The sequence below is a fragment of the Gopherus evgoodei genome, chromosome 10 (assembly GCF_007399415.2).
Source record: "Gopherus evgoodei ecotype Sinaloan lineage chromosome 10, rGopEvg1_v1.p, whole genome shotgun sequence".
NCBI classification, from domain to species: domain Eukaryota; kingdom Metazoa; phylum Chordata; order Testudines; family Testudinidae; genus Gopherus; species Gopherus evgoodei.
This window is the reverse complement of record NC_044331.1, coordinates 75,508,171-75,530,937: the sequence shown is the minus strand read 5'-3', so window position 1 is coordinate 75,530,937 and position 22,767 is coordinate 75,508,171. Positions and strand designations below refer to the sequence as shown.

At 45.1% G+C, this 22,767-nt stretch overlaps 1 protein-coding gene across 1 annotated transcript in view; it reads left to right on the top strand.

The window, feature by feature from the left end:
* The window catches only part of CARD11 (caspase recruitment domain family member 11), a 71,666-nt gene that overhangs the window by 31,738 nt on the left and 17,161 nt on the right, over positions 1–22,767 (top strand). The window contains exons 2-15 of the mRNA XM_030578689.1: positions 2,212–2,424; positions 3,104–3,241; positions 4,096–4,421; positions 4,913–5,092; positions 7,042–7,194; positions 7,667–7,792; positions 8,306–8,500; positions 9,163–9,342; positions 10,215–10,266; positions 11,426–11,541; positions 13,656–13,759; positions 18,782–18,834; positions 19,842–19,974; positions 20,587–20,788. Of these exons, the coding sequence (XP_030434549.1) occupies positions 2,212–2,424; positions 3,104–3,241; positions 4,096–4,421; positions 4,913–5,092; positions 7,042–7,194; positions 7,667–7,792; positions 8,306–8,500; positions 9,163–9,342; positions 10,215–10,266; positions 11,426–11,541; positions 13,656–13,759; positions 18,782–18,834; positions 19,842–19,974; positions 20,587–20,788 (2,171 nt within the window). The remainder of the gene's footprint in view (positions 1–2,211; positions 2,425–3,103; positions 3,242–4,095; positions 4,422–4,912; positions 5,093–7,041; positions 7,195–7,666; positions 7,793–8,305; positions 8,501–9,162; positions 9,343–10,214; positions 10,267–11,425; positions 11,542–13,655; positions 13,760–18,781; positions 18,835–19,841; positions 19,975–20,586; positions 20,789–22,767) is intronic.

The window sequence follows — 22,767 nt, the reverse complement described above, 5'->3', positions numbered from 1 at the left end:
TTGGCAATTCCTGCTGGGGTGAGTTCACAGACCTGGTGCTTCATACCCAATATAGCAGCCATGCCCTGTGCTTCCTCGTGCTCTGAGCTGGCAGGTCTGGACTTCCTTGTCCTCTGGCAAGAATAGATCATCCAGGCCCATCTGAACAGCAATCACTAGATGCAAGGAATGCATCTGAGGAAGTGGGTATTCACCCACGAAAGCTCATGCTCCAAAACGTCTGTTAGTCTATAAGGTGCCACAGGATTCTTTGCTGCTAGATGCAAGGAGAAACAAATGGAGGAGAAAGGGTAGTTCTGGGACATCAGGCCAGTGCTGCTACAAAACAAAGGAGCTCTGGCAAGAGACAAGAACAGGACCTCTGGTAATGACCCCACTATCTGCTCATGCTATGAGGAGCTGGATTGGATTTTTGCAAGGGAGATCACCACCAAACCCCAGCATGGGGAGGAAGGCCTCGGACAGCACTGAAACAACTGCCAAAGGCACCCAAGTGACCACGGATGGCATCAACAAAGCAATGTACAGACTCCTTCACTATAGTTATTCTGCATTAGTTCTAGCAGTAAAACATATTCAGAAAAATCTTCCTCACATAGACAAGGCATCAAATTTCTAGTTCCCCCAAATTTGAAAGTGTTTTCAGCCCCAGGCTTCATAGATCTAGAGGCTGGCTCAGCCCAGTATTTGCCAGGCAGTTTTGCAGTTGCTGAAACTGGAGACTGAGGAAGCCATAACACATTGAAGAGAACTCTTCTGGCCCAAGGAAAATAGTTTATTGCTGTTGAGCTAATTAGTTACTGATTAAAACTCAGTTACTAAGAGAAGTCTCATAAAGCAGAACTCTGTTCTCAGACCTGGAGAACAGCACATTGTTTTTAGATCACATCCTTTTAAAAGCTTCAATATTTGACTTAAGGAAGCCTCCTGGGTTGAGCCCCTAGCCTCCTTTTGTCCCTGGTGGAGTTTCAGGGCTTGACAGGGTGCTTTGGGGATTGCTTGAAGTAGGGCCGCCCCTGGTCTGCAGTCTAGGTTGGGCTCTCCCAGGCACTACTGTGATATAATAATAGGAGGCTGCTGATAAACATCTTGAAGACAGGCTGAGTCCAGCCAGCGAGAATAGCTAACTCTGACTTGATTGCTAAGCTTATTGTGCATTATAGAAACATTTAAAATTCAGTGTACCTAGTGTTCCTATCTGATGCCTGGGAGATTTCTTTTGTTGTGTGTTGACTTACTTCGCTACATGTTTTCTCACCTAATTGTTGCCTGCCCTGAAACCTTCCCGGGTGAGCTGGTCACCAAGAAAAAGTTGGCAGGAGACTGTTTAGCAACAGCTCAAATATTACATGACCACATTTTGCATGAGTCAAGAATATTTTCATGCTCCGATGGTGTCCCTCACATTTAAACCCACTCATACACACACAGACAGACACCAGTATGCACACAGGTACTTACGTTCATGCCCAGGCATTGATTCACAGACATCCACCATGTACTGTACATGCATACATCTACTTTTGGAAATTCAGATGCATTCACTTACACGTATAGCTGCACATTGCACATACACCTGAAAGAGTACATGCTCATATAGAGTATCAGGGTTGGAAGGGACCTCAGGAGGTCATCTAGTCCAACTCTCTACTCAAAGCAGGGCCAATCCCCAGGCAGATTTTTGCCCCAGATCCTTAGATGGCCCTCTCAAGGAATGAACTCATAATCCTAGGTTTAGTAGGCCAATGCTCAAACCACGCATCTGTAAAGCTGAGATAAACCTGTGTGGGAGGAGAGAGAGTAATGCTCTATAGTAGTTTAGTGACTGCATATCTTTGTGCTGCTGAGCACTGCAAATTCAGACCCCTTTCTTCCATTACACATCCTGCAGCACAGTAACCATTCAGAAGAGGAATTCTCTGACTTTTAGGGACCATCATAGAGTTAACTGGGCTGCAGAATCATCGCTTGAGCAATAAGCAATCATTCACAGTCTAGCTAGAACCTCTCTAAGCTGTCACTTCTCAGATGAGCTGAAGACAGGTTGCACTTCAGCACAAACAGTTTTAATATAGGGCAATATCAACATTCCTGAGAGCTGCAGCCGAGTTCACCGCATGTGACAGGGCAGCTCAGAATGGTAAACAGGATTGAAACCCTCCTGAGTCGGTGTGCTTCGTATTTATTTGCTGATTTGTTTCTCTTGCTAAGGAGCAGAGCCAGAAATGGATGACTGCCTAGAGATGCTGAAAGATGAGGAGGAAGCCCTGTGGGAGAATGTAGAGTGCAATCGGCACATGCTGAGCCGGTACATCAATCCAGCCAAGTTGACCCCATATCTGCGTCAGTGTAAAGTCATTGACGAGCAAGATGAGGATGAGGTGCTCAACTCACATATGCTGCTCTCCAAAATTAACCGAGCAGGTAATTCTTTCCTGAACAGCCAAGACTGCACCAGTTTATGTGCTGCATTGCCAGGGTTGGGTTGACCTGACCCCAGCATTGAATTAAAATCTATGAAAGGCTCTCTGTTCCCTTTAATTTAGCTTTTTGGGAAAAATTGGATGTTCACGAAAATGAAGAGCTGTTTGGTAATAGTGACTGTGGCCAAGTCTGTGTTGTACAGGATGATGCTCACCAAGTTTTTATTCCTACATTTGCCAGTACATTTCAGTTATGATAGGCAGCAACCACTGCTCTTTCACGCCTGGTGCCCAGATATCTCTGTCAATTGGGGCTGGTCATCAGCACCCCTTTGATCTGAGCATCACTTTTGGTGGAAAGGTTTGCAATTCTGGCGTTTCAGTACTGTACAGCATGGCTGTGTTGAATACCACTGTCTTTTGAAGGCTCAAATCCAAATGCTACCTTCCCTACCCCATTCCTTCAGAGTAACAGCCCACACAAACATGGAGAATACGTGGCATAGCTTCATGAGATCAGCTGCGTGCTGTGTGACAAGATTGGCTTTTCCACAGTGTATTTATGTGCCAGCGACTGTTAAATCTGAAGCGGGGTTGGCTTCAGGGTTACAATATCTGATTATCCTGTTCTCAGTAGTCCTGTGTCCGCTCTCATTGCACGATTTTTGGGTTGCCTGTAGGCCGGCTGCTGGACATCCTTCATACCAAGGGGCAAAGGGGCTATGTCGTTTTCTTAGAGAGCCTGGAGTTTTACTATCCTGAACTCTACAAACTGGTGACAGGGAAGGAGCCCACACGGAGATTTTCTACCATTGTCGGTGAGTAGGATCAGACCCTGAGGAAATAAGGCCTGGAGTCAAGACACGAGATAAGACTGATTTTTTTTTTCAGATGAGACGTGTTAATGAGGCGTAGTGATGGGTAGTAGCTCATTCCCACTTCTCACTCTCTGGTCTGGTACAGCCTAGCATTGACTAAGCTGTTGGTGAAAGCTACACCCCTGGTTGTTGGAGTGAAGCTGAAGAGCTTCACTAGCAGTGCTACCCAGTCTGCCTCCATTTCTAGAATGGCAGTCACTACAAGATGCCTCACGGAAAGACATTAGGGACCAGAATCTCATCTCAGTTACACTGCTGTGAGTCTGGGGTAGCTCTGTTGAAATAGACAGAGGTACTCTGGATTTGCACCAGGGTAACTGAGGTCAGAATCAGGTCCAGTGGGTGTACATGAACCTGCTCCACCAACTCCAAAAACAGGTGCAGGAATATGTGTGTATTCACCATTGTAGTATATATGCCTGTGTATGAGAATGTGTGTGAAGACTGAGTAGATGAGTTTGAGTGTACATATGCAGCTGTATATGCTGTCTGTGTGTACTCTGAACATGTACATGAATGAATATAAGTATACGTATGTGTCTGTATATAGTGACTCTATATATGATGGGGTGCATATATGTATGATTGTACTGTCTATGTATGGTATTTGTGTGTCTGCTAGAGAGTTTGACTGTGCCTGTATATTTCAGTGTGTGTGTGTGTGCGTGCGCGTGTGTGTGCATTTGTTTGTTCCCCACCTGCGCTGTCTCAACTTTGCCTGAACCCACATTATTAACCTGCTCCAGAGCAGTGCCAGGGACCTTGGAGCTGATGGACCGCTTGATTCTTTTCAGTGGAGGAGGGACATGAGGGTCTCACCCATTTCCTAATGAATGAAATCATTAAGCTACAGCAGCAGGTGAAGACAAAGGATGTGCAGCGCTGTGAACTCTTGGCCAAGTCCCGCCAGCTGGAGGATGACAGGAAGCAGCTGAAACTGAACAATATAGAGTTGCTGACCTTCCAGGAGAGATACAACAAGATGAAGGAGGAAAGAAACAACTACAATGACGAGCTGATCAAGGTGAAGGATGAGAACTACAACCTGGCCATGAGATACGCCCAGCTGAGCGAAGAGAAGAACATGGCTGTGATGAGGAGCCGGGACCTCCAGCTAGAGGTAAAAGAGATGCTCTGGATTGGTTTGGGTATAAAACACAGAGGGAGCATGAACTGTGGCAATTATGCTAAAGGTATGTAGAATTTGTACTTGCTTTGCTTATCCAGGTTAGAGCCTCACAGCATAATGAAATGTTATGCTGAGATGATGTGTATTAGTGTAAGATTCCCTGTGAAGGATGGGACTTCCCAGCATATGGAGAAAGGAAAAACATTGTTTTTTTCATCATCAATAATATCTTGGAGCAGTTACCCAAGTATGCACTAAGATTTCATGGTGGATTATCCAAGGGTTCCAGCATACCATGCTAGCACTGTATTGAGCTGTTGGGAATTAACCACCCCAAGAGCATGAAGTCCCTGTTTTTTGTGCACTCAACTAGAGGTGAGGGTGTCTTTAGAGAAGCATATACAGGGGCTTGATGTATTTTGGATAATCTTTTTTTCTTCTGTGTCTCTTTCTGCATTTCATTGGTTCCTGGGGTGTCCTAGATTGACCAGCTGAAGCATCGGTTGAATAAGATGGAGGAGGAATGCAAGCTGGAGAGGAACCAGTCACTGAAGCTGAAGAATGACATTGAAAACCGACCCAAGAAGGAACAGGTTCTGGAATTGGAGCGGGAGAATGAGATCATGAAGACCAAAATCCAAGAGTTACAATCTATCATTCAGGTAAGCCAGAGGAGGAATTACGCCCTGTCCTCTTACTCTCTGCCTTGAAATCAGTACACGCCCCCATTATACTGGAGGGAAACGTGGGGGGAAGCTGTGCCCCCAAAATTGCAATGAACCCAATCACAAAGTTTGCAAAAACCAAAAGGTTGTACAGCCCCCAACTTTCTACAGATTACCCCATATAAAACAGATGCACAAGCAAAAAGAATTCTTAATCTAGTAAAGCCAGATGCAAATGCAGGGCTGGATCCTGCAAGGTGCTGAGTGTCTGCTATGAAGAGCTGAGCCCTCTCGATTCCTATTGAAATCAATGAGCCAAATCCTGGCTCTGCTGGAATTGTTTTGCCCCAGCTCACCAGTGCAAAACCACTTTAGCTAGCTCCCCTAGATTCTCCTGGTGTAGGGTCTGCATAGCCAGTCCTATGTCATCACCCAGGCTGGAGTAAGGGATTTGACTGGAAAAAGGAGGCCTGGTCAGAATGTTTCTGCGCTCCAGAAGTCACAAGGTACTGAGACGACCTCCTTGTAGGTTATTGCAGAAAACTTCTCTAACTTGCACTGGGGGCTTCACCAAGGGTGGCCAGCTCCAGGTTTGGGGTAAGGGAAGGGCATAAAGGAGGGCACAGCCACCTTAGCCCCCCTTTTCAGGTGATGTGCTAAGCAGGGCTTGGCCAGACCCCAGGATCTATCTCAACATGAGAGTGCGCAGCAGCCTTGCAGGAACAGACTTTCCTTTTTCGAATGACACCTTGTAAAGATTCTCAACTCATTCTTATGCTAGAGCACTACTGTAGCCTCTCTGGCAGTGCCTAAAAAGTTTTAGGGCTTGCCTACCCATAAACCACTATGCCACTATAGTGCTTCATGGAAGACACTACCTATGCTATGTAGGCACTCCACCTTCCAGGGAGGCAGCAGGTAGATCGATGGGAGAATTCTCCCGTCGACCTAGCTCAGTTTCCACAGGGGATTAGGTCAGTTTAACTGCGTCGCTCAGCGGTGTGGGAGCGAAGTAGTTATACCAACCTAATTTCCTAGTATAGAGCAGGTCTTAGTTTTCTACAAGGTGAAGCTCAAATCTTAAAAAAGGTGTAATATCTAAGCTTACTTTGAGACATAGTCTAATCTGAAGACCCGTATGCTGTTAAAAAATTAACATGCTGATTATTAAGGAAATAATGAAATAATCACCAAAAAATAGCTACCTGAAAACGGGAACAAAACTCTCTCAACATAACAAAAAGCCAATTTATTTTAGAAATACTTATTTTATTCAGTAATCAAAATGTCAGTGGACTTTCCAACTTAGTATAAGTATTTTTAAAATAAATTTGCATTTTCTTGCTTAAATTTTTTGTCTTTGATTCCTGGTTTCTGTGGTTATTTTTGGATGCAATTTATTTCTCCCACAGTCATCTTGTTAATTTTAATTCCTAAAGGGGAAAAGAAAGTTTCTGGACATTGTAGAAAATGAAGTATTAGTTCTAGGCAAGGGCATTGGTGGCTCTAGGCATGTGTCTAATATTCATTAAGCATAGTCATGCAAAGTTTGCATGCTTTAAAAATTCCTCTGCATGTTTTCTTGGCCTCTGTTCCTTGGCAAAGGGCAAACTCTGTGCTCAGTGGGCTGATTAATAGAGAGAGGTTTTGAATGCAGGGCCTGGAGCAAAGGAGCGGCTGCTCATTGTTACTGCATCCAAAATGTATCAAATTATATCAGATCCAATAAAAATAACCCCTTCTCCATAGCCATTCTGACAGTGAGCTGGGCTTTGTTCAGCTTTCAAAACATTAACAAATATCCCGCCCTTTTCCTACTGTCCGACTGCAATCTCATTTTCTCTTCTTTTCCTTCTACTGTCTGTCTGTGTCTTTCTTCTCCGCACCCCTTTGTTTCTCTCTTTCTCTCTCCTCCTGTGCTATATCTTTAAACCTTGTCCCCTCAGGCTGGCAAACGTAGCTTGCCAGATTCAGACAAAGCCATCTTGGATATCTTGGAGCATGACCGTAAGGAGGCGCTAGAGGACCGCCAGGAGCTGGTCAACAAGATTTTTTATCTCCAGGAGGAGATCCGTCATGTGGAGGATCTGAGAGACAAGGTGAGAGAAAGACAGGACTGAAAGAGTGGGATCAGATCTCTTTGAGGGATCTCTGATTGCGATGGCCAGTGATACCTGCAGGTGATTGCTGATGGAGAAGTGCAGTAGCAATTTGGTTCGGTCCTCACTTCCCATCCTAAACTGTTCACATGAATCTGTCTAGGGTCATCCAGACCGGTCAGGTGCAATTCCTTCAAACCAATTATTTTTCATATAGACAACATTCACTGCTGTGGGAGTAATTTACAAGGCCCCATCAGCATCAGCTTGGACTGCAGCAGTCTGAGCTTCCTCACAGCCATGCCTTTTCAGCATGGAGCTACACTCTAGCCATATGTGTCTACGTCTTATGTAAGCAAATGAATAGGTTAGTGCGCCCCTGGAGGTGAACAGGAATCTCTTCCGTGCAGCAGGGTAGCCCTCCCAATTACTTTGATGTATGCTTTTATTGATTACTTTGTGTCCTTTGCAGTATCTTGAGGAGAAAGAAGACCTGGAATTAAAGTGCTCAACTCTGGGGAAAGACTGTGAGATGTACAAGCACCGTATGACCACTGTGATGATACAGCTTGAGGAGGTGGAGAAGGAGCGAGACCAGGTATGTCACATTTGAAGTGGGGGAAGTAACAGTAAAAAATTGGATCTTCTCTTTCTTCTGTTTCTGTTGGAAGCCACCTCTAGGAATTGAAGGTAATTGGACCCAAAGTGTCACTATATTTGTTACATATAATGGTTGGTATAAAAAAAGTAAACACTTGCTAGATAGTGGCATTTGCAGTACTGCTGTTATCTACTAGTCTAAGCATAGGGAGATTCTTTGAGGTTCTGTGGCAGCTCCCAGTGGGTGCTGACTCTTTAATGGCAACACAGTAGGCTGCTTATTAGTGTCAAGGTTTTTGGTTAGCACTCTGCAACATTTGCTGCCAACTAAAAGTTGTCAGCCATCATCATCTTCATTAATACTATAGTGCACAGAGGTCCCAAACATTGTGCTAGGAGCTGTACAAACACCCATTAAGAGACAGTCCCTGTCCCAAAGACTGTGCAATCTAAATTATGATGAGAAGCCATGTGGTGCACATGGGTAAGCAGTGTTTTCCTTCCTCTGCAGGCATTTCGTTCCCGAGATGAGGCACAGACTCAGTACTCACAGTGCCTGATTGAGAAGGACAAGTACAGGAAGCAGATCCGGGAGCTGGAGGAGAAGAACGATGAACTTCGGATCGAGGCAGTCCGGAAGGAGGCTTGCATTGTTAACCTGGAGTGCAAACTCCGACGACTCTCTAAGGAGAACTGTCATGACCAGGTAGGCGCAGGGAGAGCTAGCTCTGCTCTCCTCTCTTCACGGCTCTGTCTCAGTTACAGCATGACGTAGAAGAAGATGGGATTTTATTTTTATTCCCTCTGTGAGCAGCAATGCTAGACTGAAAAAAGCAGATGAGGGAAGTTTCTTTTCCATTCAACTTCAATGGTGTGAGAAGCCCTCCAGGGCTAAGGGGTGGAACTTGTCTCTGCCACCTACATAGTCTCTCAGAGACTGGCAGTTCACTTCTGCTAAGCCTTGACACTAAATGGAAGAGGAGGAAATGTAGAGGATGGATTGCTTGCATACTGGGGAAGGAAACTCCTAACAACTCTTTCTGAAGAGCGAGTTCTAATGAAGTTTGCAAATAGGTAAACTGGTTATGGGCCATGAACTAATGCTAAAGATGAACAGAAATTTCTGTGAATTTCCGTTTCAGTCTCTAGTTTGAGACCTGAACCACAATCTATTTGGTCAACAGACAGCGGCTGAACCATTTGAACTACAGGTATGTGGCCTGAACACCATGACAACTGAGAATGCAGGCCTCACTCGATCCACAGGCAGCCCCGCCAGATGTACTAGAAGGAGGCCACAGAAGTGGTGCTAAGCTTTTGGCAATAGCCTTCAGCAAAAGGTCACTAAAATCTTTCTTTTATCTCTAGAGTTTACCAAGGAATCTGCCAGTTACCATTATTTCCCAGACCTTTGGTACTCCTGACCCCAAAGCCAATGGTCAGGAAGCAGATGACTCCTCCACTTCTGAAGAGTCAGCAGAAGACAATAAATTCTTCCTCCTTGATCAGTCTCGACTTAAGAGAAGAATGAACCTGAAGGGAATTCAGGTGTGTCCCAATCTGAGGCCAGAATTGTGTTGTTCAGATGGGTTATGGAGGAGATACAGTCAGGCTTTGGGGATAGGGGGGAAGCAATCAGGTTTCGCGGGATAATTGCTGCCCCCTTTTCCTCCTGCTCTTTGCTCTCCATACTCGTGCTGCTCATTTATATTCTCACCGTGGCTTCAATAAAATGGATCTTGGCCTCCTTAATAGTAGTGAAAAAAGTACATCTTGAAAATTGGTTTAATGCCCTGAGCCCAGTATGTGTGGAATGGCTGATGCAAAATGCAGCTCTGATGGGAAAGCTGGCATCGTCTGGAAGGAACAGTCGGAAGAAATGAGCAAAATTAGCTGGCTAATTCAGAATTACATGAAGCATGTCCTACCCATTCAAATATAAGTGGCAGCATGACTGAGGTCCTTGACTTCCCTGACTACTGGGCTGCCTGTGGCTGCCATTGCATTCATGAATTGTAAAAACCTACCATCTGAAATTGGTATAGAATGTCTGAGCTGCTCTTTCTCTGTGTCCCCATCTGAATTCTCTTTGCCTTTCCTAACCTTTCTGAGCCCCAGCTGTCTTTATTGCCAGGAGCAGTAGAAGTCCATTTTTTCTTTTTACCTGGCAAAGGGAGGCTTCTTGTATGAGCAGCCTGTTTAAACCAGTCACAAGAGACCAACTTCAGCTTTTGTCATTCCCTTTGCAGAATATGGGAACTGCAGTGCATTTGGTGTTTAAATAAATCTTCTCCAGGCCCTGTTTGATGAGGGCACATAGGCTCTGCAGTGTGACAGAGGGGAAGGAAGGGAGGTGTCTGTTTTACAGTGAATGTGACACATATCCTGAGTTGGCTTGATTTCTGTCTTCTTTCTTTCAGCTACCACGAGCTAAATCCCCCATCAATACAAGCAAACCATCAGATTTTCAAGGTCAGAGAGAGCACCAGCATCCCTATTGCCTGTCTCGGTCTGTCTCACCTAGTCCATCTGCGTCAATTTGTTCTAACAAACACGCCAACAGGGCGAGCTCAGAACTAAACCCGAGAGACCCAAGCAGCAGTCTTCTTTTGCACTAAATGATGTTAATCGTCATTTCAAATTGACGAGAGGCTGTCTGATCATTCTTTCCATCCATGGTCACTCTATAGACTGTTTTATCCTGTCGCATAGACGGTCTCAGCTTTCTAGCTACTTTTAACTGGCATCTGCTATCTGATTATAATTTTTAAAGGGACAAAATTAGACCTACTTTAAAGATCATCACACCATTCTCCTGCTTCTGAATATTGATGGAATCTTTGAGTAGGAAGGGCCCCAATCTACTGGGTCATCTAAACAGTCCCCTTATCTGTTGGCAAGCTGGAGTCCATTTTTAACTCTAATCCCCTGTTGATATTTATTTGTACATATCCATCAGTTAGCTGTAATCTCACCAAATTATCATGTGCATCTTGGCTGTCTGAAATTTCCTAGTGCCCTGCATTTAACTAACAGACACTTAACAAAAAGAAATGGTTTGAGCAGAGAATATGTGCATTATTTGTTATGTGCAGGCGGCATGCTCAGCATTGTACTGAGTAGAATGGTAGAAGGTAGAAGAAGAGATTGTCACTGCTCCATGCCTACATGTTAAGCAGACAATCAGTAGAGTTCAGACACATAGTATGTTAAATAAGCAGATGGATTAATCTCCCATGGAGCAGATGACCAGCTCCAGCTCATTCAAGTTTTTATATAAATAAGACATTTCTTTAATTGGTGGATTAATGTTCATGAATCTCATAGGAGAAACGTGTTTTAAAGAGGGAGTTGAATGAGGGGCTCCCCAGAAGTGTGCACATTCCTGCTTTAGCACATCTCCCAACAGGAAAGAGTGATGGAATCAGAAGGCAAAGGAGAGCTTCCTCAATCTCCCATTCAGTAAAGAGAACGAAGGGGCAGACAGAAGATAAACCCGAATGGGTGGAAAATCCTACATGTTGTTGGAAATGTGAGGAAGAGTTTATACTAAAGAGGATCTAATATAAATATCTCTGCTGTCTGTCTCCCTCTCTGCCTTTGCCTTTGTCTCTGTCATTTGTGAGCACAGCAGTCAGAGCACAGGATGAAGATGGGGCTGATGCCAGCAGCAGCCGCACAGACACCAGTTCCTCCAATCCTGTTTCCATCAATAATTCAGTCAGCAGCTGTGAAGTTGGCAAAATTGTAAGGAGCCTTCGGGTGCCCCATGTTTGTCTGTGACCTTCCCTATAATGTGATTCAGAGCTCCCACAACCCAGCACTAGTTCTGCACTAGCAGCCCAGCTGCGATCAAACTCAGGGCCCTGTGACGAGCTCCCTAATCCTTTTTACCGGCATTTTATTAGAACCATGTTATTAACCTTTCCCAAAATCACATAACTGGCTTATGTTTATTTAAATATATTTCAACAGGACTTCACAGGGTATTTACAGCCTCTCCATATCTCATCTCTCCATTTAACACTCAGGCCATGTCTACATCTAAAATTTTGCAGCGCTGGTTGTTACAGCTGTATTAGTACAGCTGTATAGGGCCAGCGCTGCAGAGTGGCCACACTTACAGCAACCAGCGCTGCAAGTGGTGTTAGATGTGGCCACACTGCAGCGCTGTTGGGCGGCTTCAAGGGGGGTTCCGGGACCGAGAGAGCAAACCGGGAACGCCGCGGTTTGCTCTCTCGGTCCCGGAGCCAGCCAGCAAACCGCGGGGAAGGAGACCTGCTTGCTCGGGGTTCCGGGACCGAGAGAGCAAACCGGGAACGCCGCGGTTTGCTCTCTCGGTCCCGGAGCCAGCCAGCAAACCGCGGGGAAGGAGACCTGCTTGCTCGGGGTTCCGGGACCGAGAGAGCAAACCGGGAAAGGAAACCAGCTTCGCCGCGGTTTGCTCTCTCGGTCCCGGAACCCCGAGCAAGCAGGTCTCCTTCCCCGCGGTTTGCTGGCTGGCTCCGGGACCGAGAGAGCAAACCGCGGCGTTCCCGGTTTGCTCTCTCGGTCCCGGAACCCCGAGCAAGCAGGTCTCCTTCCCCGCGGTTTGCTGGCTGGCTCCGGGACCGAGAGAGCAAACCGCGGCGTTCCCGGTTTGCTCTCTCGGTCCCGGAACCCCGAGCAAGCAGGTCTCCTTCCCTGCGGTTTGCTGGCTGGCTCCGGGACCGAGAGAGCAAACCGGGAAAGGAAACCAGCTTGATTACCAGAGGCTTCCTCCTTCCACGGAGGTCAAGAAAAGCGCTGGTGAGTGTCTACATTGCATTACCAGCGCTGGATCACCAGCGCTGGATCCTCTACACCCGAGACAAAACGGGAGTACGGCCAGCGCTGCAAACAGGGAGTTGCAGCGCTGGTGATGCCCTGCAGATGTGGACACTCTCAAAGTTGCAGCGCTGTAACTCCCTCACCAGCGCTGCAACTTTCTGATGTAGACAAGCCCTCAGTGTAGGAGGTGGAGGCGTTTCTTCAAAGACTGCTTTGTAATTGATTTTAGTGGAACATTTGAAATTGTATTGGAGTTTCTCATGCCCTTCATGTCCATAAGCAGCGATGGGTCAGAGAAGGGGCACAGCTAGCAGCTGGTAATTTCTGCACACACTAACCAATCCGTTTCTGCAGTAGCCCCATAATCTCCCAAGACAGACATGCCATTATACACAATGTGAGCACTGGCACAGCAGGGATAGTTAGAGAGAATGATTTTGCAGAGTGTTGATAAAAGATCTGATGAAGAACAAAACACCTTTGCCGGAGTACTGTAAGAAATGCTGCCCCCAGGAAATTAAAAACTATAGCCTACACTAGCCAGTGCGGGACCCTCTGCCACTCATAATAAGCTCGGCTGCCTTTATAGGGATACCCTTTGGACTGTTAGTCAGATGCACTGATGAATTACGCTGTCTTGATTACAGTGCAGTTTAGAATACTTTATGAACTGGTGTTATTAGTTTATTTAGAATGAGCAGACATGTATTTTCCTTCTTTTTTTATATCCTCTGGTACATGTATTCACAATGCAACATATGTCCCACTTAACAAAGTTAAAGCTAAAACTCTGCAGTGAATCAGCCACTTGCATTGTCACATAAGACCATATCATGTCTACACCCAATATGTGCGCGCACACACACACAGAGAGCAGTTGGAACATACAGACATGTGCTCCTGTGCATGGGACCCTGTGACCATGGAATGAGTTTGTCCTAGTCCATGTTAGATATAGACTAGCAGTAAAGCACCAACACTGATGACTTTTCAAATGAGAAATGCATAGGACACTTAACATGGATTTTCTTTCTTTCTTTTTAAAATAAAAGCAAACCCTGAGAAATCGCAACCACAGTATCATGTCCACCACTCCAGAACCTCCAGGAAATGACTCAATAGTCCGACGGTGCAAAGAAGACGCTCCGCATTGCAGGTGGGTATCTGTGTTGGTGAAAGATGGATAGAAAACGCTGTTAAGCCTAGAGAACTAACTGTGCCTCCTACCCCTTTTAGTCCTTCCCAAGGGCACCCCTCAGGTGGCTGGCCTGGCTTCCCACACCTCATTCTGGGTGGAACCCCATGGTCCAGCCAGACTCAAACGGGATGCATGACTCCCTGCCATGTTAGTGACACAAGCCCAGCTTGGTTTTGGTCTCTGTAAGAATTTCCCTTGGGGAGCCTGTGACAAGCATATGTCTGCGGTGATACAGAAACAGCATCATCAGAACAAAGCTTTCTTTATTCCTTTTTCAAAGGTGCGAAGTGCATCGAACCCAAGATTAAAACAATAAAAAGCCCCTACACGCCATGGGTAGGATGGCCACTCACACATTCCTGGAGTAGAGGACATTCTGGTATTTCTGGGAACAGCACGGGCCTGCTCTCGCTGGCATGACCGTACCCCTCTTGTTGTGACCTCATGTGCGTGGTGCAGGCCAGGTCACACCGCATGGGGGTGCCGTTTTGAAAAGTGTGCCATCCTGCTCCTGCTGGCGTGACTGCTCTGACACAGTGCATGCGACATCACACTGGCAGAGGCAGAGCAGTGCACTCTTCATTATGGCTTCTCTCGTCTGATACCAGACAAAATGATGTGTGATTTAGTCTCACTACTGGCCGGGGGACAACGACTTAGAAAAGCAGGACTGTCTGGTTTAAAACCAGACGAATGGCCTGCTTATGCATGGTTATCATTACATCTTTGTAAATTCCCCTCAGCCCAGCTCTCTCCATCTCTGGCAGTGGGGAACAGACTGACCGTGCTGCAGTTTCTACTGTGTTTGCTAGCCTGATAGCTTTTCACTGACACACTGTGAGCAGCCTCTCCTAGCTCCCCCAACCCTCTGCCTTTTTCTAAGGTCTTTGAGGGGAGGGTCCCCCTTGATTCCAGGCTTTAACCTTGGGAAGAGTAATCCATTCCAGTCTGGATGGAGCCAGGTATGGGGGTATTCCCCAACAAACCTTATCTGTGTCATTGTTTTACCAGTCCTTCTTGGTTCCTTTAATTAAACTCCATAGGAAGTACCTCCATCCTAACCAAACACACAGAAGCCTGCACCATATTCATTACAAATAGTACAGATACTGCTGATGTGCAGTTTAAGTTCAAACTTCCTTTTAAAAAAAAGAAAGCAGAAGTCCTGGGATCTGACCTTGATATGTGTTTGTATTGGATTGTAGCACCCCAACTGCTACTATTTTTGTCACATCAAATATTGGTCTTTTATGAGGAAATGCAAAACACTGGTGTTCAGGACACACTGTGGAAATTTGTTTAAACTTTATTTTTATTATTTTTATATAAAATATAAACATATAACGAAACAAAACATATATCAATGCATGCACAACATGGAAATACCATATAAATAACACAATTCAGTGTTTATTATTTGTAAAACCTGGGAGAAACCAACCAACCAACCAACACAAACCTGAACCCATAGAGGTTATGCAGGCATTAATTTTTAAATGACTATCTAGATAAATAAGTGAGAACATAACCTGTGAGTACTGGGGGCTAATATTTATTGAACTGCTAACGAATGCAATAGTTTCATGTGTGACCAATTTTTTCCAAGCTTTTCTATTAGACAGAGTCATTTTTTCCATTAATGCAGTAGCAGAGAGCTCACTAAGCCAGTCTGTGTGTGAGGGAGGAATTGCAGATTTCCATTTTCTCAAAAGAACTCCTTTGGCTATTAAATAGTTACTGCAATCCATTTCTTCATGTTAACTAGTAATCCCAACTCATCCAGCACTCCTAAAATCAGTGGAAATTTTAAAAAGGGGGAAATACAGAAGTTAAGGTTCTTTCTAAAATATTAACTTTGGTACATTGCACAAAAGTAGCATTTTTAGTTCTATTTTTCTTCTTCAGACCTAGTATATTACATTTTTGGTTGTTTCATTGCATATTTACTGTAAAATGTACAACATGTTGCCGTAGGTACTTAATTTTTCACATTTCCTGACTCTCTTTGGTTTAACTGTGCCCTCTTTAAGTTGTGCTGTTGTGGGGCCAGAGGGTTGCATGTGATCACTGTTTTTGTAAAGGCAAAGGAGAGAGAATAGGCAATAGACTGTGCTTTGGTAACATTAACACAGAAATGGTCCCAAAGAGGTTCTGAAGTTCACACCTCATTGAGGCAAATGGGGTGGAAGAGGAAGCAGAGTTCACATCTCTTTGAGACCGTTTTCAGCATGGCTGAGCTAAGAGGAGAGAGCAGTCCATCTGTGTACAAAGTGTTGGCTGTGTGTCAGCATGTGAAAAAGAGAGACGTTTAGGCCACTGCGTTGGGCTGCTCCAGTTTTGGATACCCAGGCTGAGACAGCTTGGCTCTAGTTTTCAGAGGAGCAGAGCCCTTGTGCATTTGAAGTCACTAGGAGCAGAGGGTGCAGCACCTGTTAAAATCAGAACCAATGTATCTCAACCTGGGCACCCACAATCAGTGGCCATTTTTGAAAATTTGTCTTAGTTTTTTCAAATGAAAACTTAAAATTTGCAGAGTGCAGTGAAAACTATAATGCCATCTTAAAAATCATGGTATTGCCATGTTTGCAAACCTTTGGACCCATGACTGTCTCCAGTTCCAGATGTTAAGGTGCTGGGGGGGTTTTTTTGCTGCTGTTTGTTGGTTGGTTTGTTTGTTTGTTTTTTGGAGCTGTGTGTGTGTGTGTGTGTGAGAGAGAGAGAGAGAGAGAGACTCTCACATTTCCTTCATGCACGCTGTTCCAGCAGCACGTCCTGTTTCTGTCTGGCAAGACAGATGTGCATAGTGTCCAGCAGAGCAGAGGTGTAGCCTTTTTCTGCTGAGTCAAAAGTCTTCATAAATGTCCCTGGAGCATGCTCAGAAATAATTTTTCAATAGCTTACAACTTTGTGATTAGCCTGCCAAGCTTTTTTCAAACTTGTTCATTTCATGGACATACTCAAAAACTATTTACATGCTACGTTTCAGGTTTCACCATTCAGCTATTTTTGAGTTATCTGTGTGAAAATGAATTGAGGCAATTTATGATAGTGGGGAACATGGTTGGGTCTGTTTGCCCCTGCAGCATCACATAATTTAAAATGAGTTGAACTGATTTTCCCCAAACGTTCTGCAAAAATTCCCTTTTCACCTTGGATCTAGTGGAGAAAATGTCAGCCTCAAAGGCAAGAATGGGGGGTTATCATTTAAACCAATTTGCAGTCTTAACTGCAGCATTTGCCATAACCAAGCTGCTCTAGATATTTAGCCAATTGGATCACTCAGCTGGCTGGATACAGTTGTAATAACTGGGCCTACACATTTACCTTAATTGTGAGTTCAATGGCAAAAAGTGAACGAAAGTTCATAAAATGTCACAATAACCTATAATAACAAATGTTGGGGAGAAAAGATGCAATAGGGAGACAGACTGAATTAGTCTAAACAAAAGAGCCTTCTAATATAGTTCAAGGACTGTTAAGATCATGCCTGGTAAACAAGAGAAGTGTACGACTGGAAATTAATGAACCAAAGTTGATGTGTTGGAAATTAGGCCTAATTGGTGGATAGAATAATGAGGGGATGGGCTATTCCTCCCATCATTCCCTTTTGGGGTCCTTAAGAGACTTTGGGGGTGGCGGGGTAAGCTGGCTACCATAAAGCTCGCTGATTAAAAGACAGGAGATAGCCTCACCATCATGGCTACCTCCCCCCCGTTTCCTGAGACCCTTGACCTTTATCATCCTATCCTGAAAGATGTCTTAAGTGGGCCAACAGAGAGGGACCAGATAACATCACCATCTCCACTGGCTCCAGCTAATGCCAAATACAAGCTTGGTGTGAGACTTGGTCATCTCCTGTGTGTCCTTTTCCTTTCCCACCTTATTTCTTCTCTTTTCTATCCTCTCCTTTTCCTTCTGTCTAATAAGGACAGCCTATTTCCAAAACGGCAACTAATGAAATCCCCTAAATAGCCCAATGCCGGTACCAGTTTGCCAGGTCTCGGAGTGACTGATACGACCATGTGCTGGGCCTGTGTTTTTTCCAGCAGCGAGGCTGCAAGTCAGAGTCAACACCAGAGACGGAAGCTGCATTGTTTTTAATCTTGGCTGATCTTCTTCATGATGAGCAGCATCTTACTCCCTCCTCCAGAAGTCCCTGTGAAGTCACCTATTGTGGAGGAAGGTGCTGTTTGGTAACTGTAAGGGAATCACAACCTGGACCCTTATTTTTATTTTTAGTAAAGATGTCAGCAAGACCTGAATCCGCTAGTATTTTGTCATGGTGCCTGATCCAACTTCCACTGAAGCGATGTATCTTACTGATTTCAACGGGATTTGGATTGGGACGATGGTTGTGGAGTTGGAGGTTCTGCACATAGCGGGTACACCCAGACATTCCTCTGTTTTCACCAGACATTCCATTGTCAAAGGTCCCTCAGAAAGACCTGTGCAGCTGTGATAATACTGCAAGTGCACTTCAAAGGTATAACCAAAATAAATCATTTGTATTGCTCTACTTGAAGTCCTTCCCTTACATTTTGGACCTAGTGTGGAATAAAGCACTTTGCAGTCTGAAGCAGGTATTATGCATGCACTGTATCAAAGTGTTCAAAAGAAGAACTGAAATAGTAAGTGCAGATCAACCAGTTCAGACCACCAGAGACCACAGTTTCCTTCCACCTGTCAGAACCTTCATTACCTCTCTGTTAACACTTCTTCCTTCTGAAACTTCCTGCTGCTTCCCACGCCTCTCTCTCCTCCACAGGCCTCTCTAGATAATGTTTCCTATGCAGCCTTCCTGTTTCTTCCCTGTGCCACATCTGTAAAGCTTGGTCTGTTGGCGCTGTCCTGCTGTTTCACCTGCCACCTCCAACACCTTCCTCCATCACAGAGCTTCCCTCTGTCATTGTTAGAGCCTACCGATACCTGCTGAATTTTGAAAAGTGAAAATTTCTCTCTCTCTTTGTTTTTTAATTCCAGCCTGACTGAGGAGGAAAATGACAGCTTTTGCTATGATACTTTGGAACTAGATGGTAAGTAAGGGGAGTCCGTAACCTTAGCTATGAGCCATGATCATGCTTCCTTAACTCACCAGATTCAGATACTATCCACAAACCCCTATGATCACATAAAGGTGTAATACCTCCTGAGTGTGGTGTTCTGTCCCATCTAATGACACCGAGACCACTTAGAGAGAGATTAATGAGTCTGCTAAAGCCTTAGCTAACAGCCATGTGGCTTTTAGCTCATGCAGTAGAGGTTCATGCATTTAGCTCCTGAGGTTTGCTCCTGGGATATGTTGGTGTTACACAGGTTTGGAGGAAGGAGGATACATGATATGCACTCGTTTTCCATTATCACAGGCAGAACTGGGATAGGAGAGGAATGCCTCACATTCACTGACCTCCATTAACGCAGGTAGAACCTCAGCAGGGATATAAAGGACTCCCACCCTCACACCTTTTGGAAAGTGTAACAATTAAGACCAGATCAATCCACGCAAGATTTTCTTTTTTTCATATGGAGTAGACCCCAGTAGGTGAGAAGTGGGAATGAGCCGAAGCTCTGTGCTGGGTTCTGCCAAATCCAGGGACTGTAATAAATTAATAAATAAGATGGGACACAGAAGCACAAGCAAAAGCCCAGGTTCGCGGTTCAGAAGAGGAAAAGCAAGGTGGTGATTAATGATTAGAAGGAGGGAGGAGCTAATGCTTGAAGAAGTGGTGTTAGGGAGGGATTTGATTTGGAGGAGAGGGAGGGCATTTGGCTGGTGAGGACTAGGTGACCGTTCCAGGTTTAATAGTCAGCATGACAGAAATATGAAGCTGAGAGTGACCGAATAGACTTTGGATGAGGGGGATTTTCATTCCTGCCTCCAGGGCTGGTGGATCCCATTCCCTGCTCTCAATCAAAATAATATGTCTCTCCCCCATCACCCTGCCCCAGGCTTGCCCTGGGATCAGCTACGTTTGCACCTTTCCCCAATCTCTGTTTCCTCATGACATCTGGAATTCTTTCTGATTTTTGTGATCTTTTTCAGATGACAGTCATGACAGATACTCCCATGGAGCCCCCTCAGTGCACTCCTCCTCATCCTCTCACCAGTCTGAAGGCATGGAAGCCTATGACCTTGAGCACGTCAGCTCCATTTTTAGGAAGTTCTCTCTGGAAAGGTATTTTGGGGATGCTGTTTTATTTGTCCAAGGCTGATCTGGGGGTAGAAAGGCTACCCAGGGCAGGGTTGCCATCTTTAAATGCAAGATATTAGATCACTTCATGAATATCAGCAGATAGGATATCGTGTGACCCGGTGATACCACAATGTTGCATGGGCAGTTCGTTTCCTTTTGCCCTCGTGTCACAGTGCAGCAACATGACATGTTATGTTGGGACCATTTATCCTTCAAACTGAGGCTGTGATTGACTATCATGACTATCTGAGAAAAATCAGGAAAGTGATCTGAAAAAAGCAGCTTCATCCTAGTGACCTTGTTGTCTCACTGCTGCTGGTTACTAGACACTGTGCCATTACGCATCTGAGGCTGGTCAGTCTTGTTTCAGCATTTAGGAGGTGCCCAGATGCTGCTCTCTAGTATAACTTACGTAATATTGTAGCAGAAAGGACAGATTTCTCGGGGGTCATTAGATCCTAGTGCTTGATAAATGTAGAACTCTCATTTGCATGCCCTGCTCCCTCCCCACGTTTGTCCTGAGTGGAGAATTTCTATTTTGGTCCCAGACTAGAACTGTATTGTCTAAGCTGTTGATTTGTTTCATGAACACAGACCTTTCCGTCCTTCTGTGACATCTGTTGGTCGCATTAAGAACTCTTGCCACACTATCCAGCGCATCACACTGAATGGAGACAGCCTCAACTCAGAAATCACTCTGCTGGGGGGAAATGACAAAGGAAGTTTCATCAGCTCTGTCAAGCTGGGATCCCTAGCAGAGAAAGCAGGCCTCCGGGAGGGACATCAGCTGCTTCTGGTGAGCATTAAACAAACAACAAACAGTGTGTGCTTATTGCACTAATCCCCTTTATTTCTTTTTTCTTCTTTCAATTATCTAGTAATGACAAAACATGAGCATCTCTGCAGCCAATATTCCTACATCTTTAGATCCAATCGGGAATCCTGCTGAGCGTGTCTGGAAGTGGGGGTATTTGTGGGCTTCCCAGACACCTGCACATTTACAGCTTACAATGACTCCAGCTGGAAGAAGCTGGGACAGGAGTGACTGCTCCCTCCTTTTACACCCTTCCTTATAATGATACCCCTTGGAAAAGACTAGCACAGGAGTGGCTGTGAGCTTTCCCTGTCACCTCTGTCTTGTGTGTTTACTTGTTTGTTTGTTCTCTCTTGTTCAGTTTGTAGAGGCTGGTTGGAGGCAGTGTGCTGGGAGAGAAACAGAGCCCTGATTAGGCAGCCAGACAGTCAGCCAGCAGCACAGGTGCAGCAAACAGAGCTGTAAACAGGGGAGTTTGAGTGGGAGTTTGTAAAGGGAGTATAAGGGTAGGGATGTGTGGTCTTCTGATTTTGATCTGGTGTTTGTGTGTTTGGGTCTTTGTGTGTGTGTTTGTTTGTTTGTTTTTTCCTTGACAGGAATGTAGGCAGGAAAGCTATGGCAGGTACAGAGGCAGCAGTGGTAGTGACCCAAGCCATGGAAGAGACAATGAAGATGACCAGATGTGGAAGCTGTGGAATGTACATGATCCTACAGCGGGTACCTGAAAAAAAAATTGTTTCTATGAAGTTCCACTTGATAGAGCTGATGGAAGAGAAGATCTGAAGCATGGAGATGTGGGTGAAGTATGGTGGAGTTTTGAGGGGGATTTGAGCAGATGATGGAGCAAAGGCAAGAGGAGGCTGAAGGGAAAAGTCAAGACTTGCAGAGGCAAGCTGGACTGAAAGGACTCAGAGCAGAGCCTGATGGGTGAGGAGAGTGATCAGTGGAAGCATGTGACCACAAGAACCAGGCTGAGGAAAAGACTGGCTGGTGAAGGAGAAATAGAGCTCAGGAACAGGTTTGCTGAGTTGGAAAACGAAGAAGGGGCACAGCAGGTGGTCGCTGAAGCAGGGAGGGCAAGGAAGAAGAGAAGAGTGGCTAGTCCTACAAGAAGAGGGGAAGAGTCAATGGAGATAGCCAGAGTTCAGAGCCCAGCAGGATGCAGGATGACTTGCAGAAGATTGTAAGGGAGAATAGAAGAAAAGAAGACTCGCAGCCAGAAAGAACAGGAGGAAGACCGGAGAATCACACCATTACCAGGAAAAGGCAGGTCTACATGTTTGGGGACTCCCTACTTAAAAGAACAGACTGGCCGTCACCAGAGCTGAACCAGAGGACAGAAGGGTGTGCTGTCTGCCAGAAGCTGAGATATGGGATGTGGATTTCAGGCTAAAGAGGATCCTAATGGAAGCAGAAAAGAATCCACTGATTATCCTTCATTTGGGAACAAATGACACAGCTAGATTCTCACTGGAACATATAAGGAAATGGAGGCTCATGTGATGATCAAAGGGATTTTGCCTGTCCCTAGAGGAGAAGAATGAAGGCGAGACAAAGTTATGATGATCAACAGATGGCTCAAGCAGTGGTGCTGTAAGGAGGACTTTGGGATGTTTGACCATTGGGAGTCATTCTTGGACAGAAGACCATTCTCATGGGATGGACTACACCTGAGTAGGAGGGGAAATAGATTTCTGGGATGGAGGTTGGCACAACTCATTAAAAGAGCTGTAAACTAGGAACTCGGGAGGAGTTGGTTGGGAGAAGCTCATGTAATCTCCATGTCTGATTTTAACATTAAGAGGAAGGAAAATCAAGTAAGAATGAACACAGAAATGGAGAAAGGAATGGCTAATATAATTCCTATTTTTTTAAAAAGCGGGGGGAAGTAATCCAGGAAACTACAGGCCTGTTAGTGTGACCTCAATTGTATGCAAGGTCTTCGAACAAATTTTGAAAGA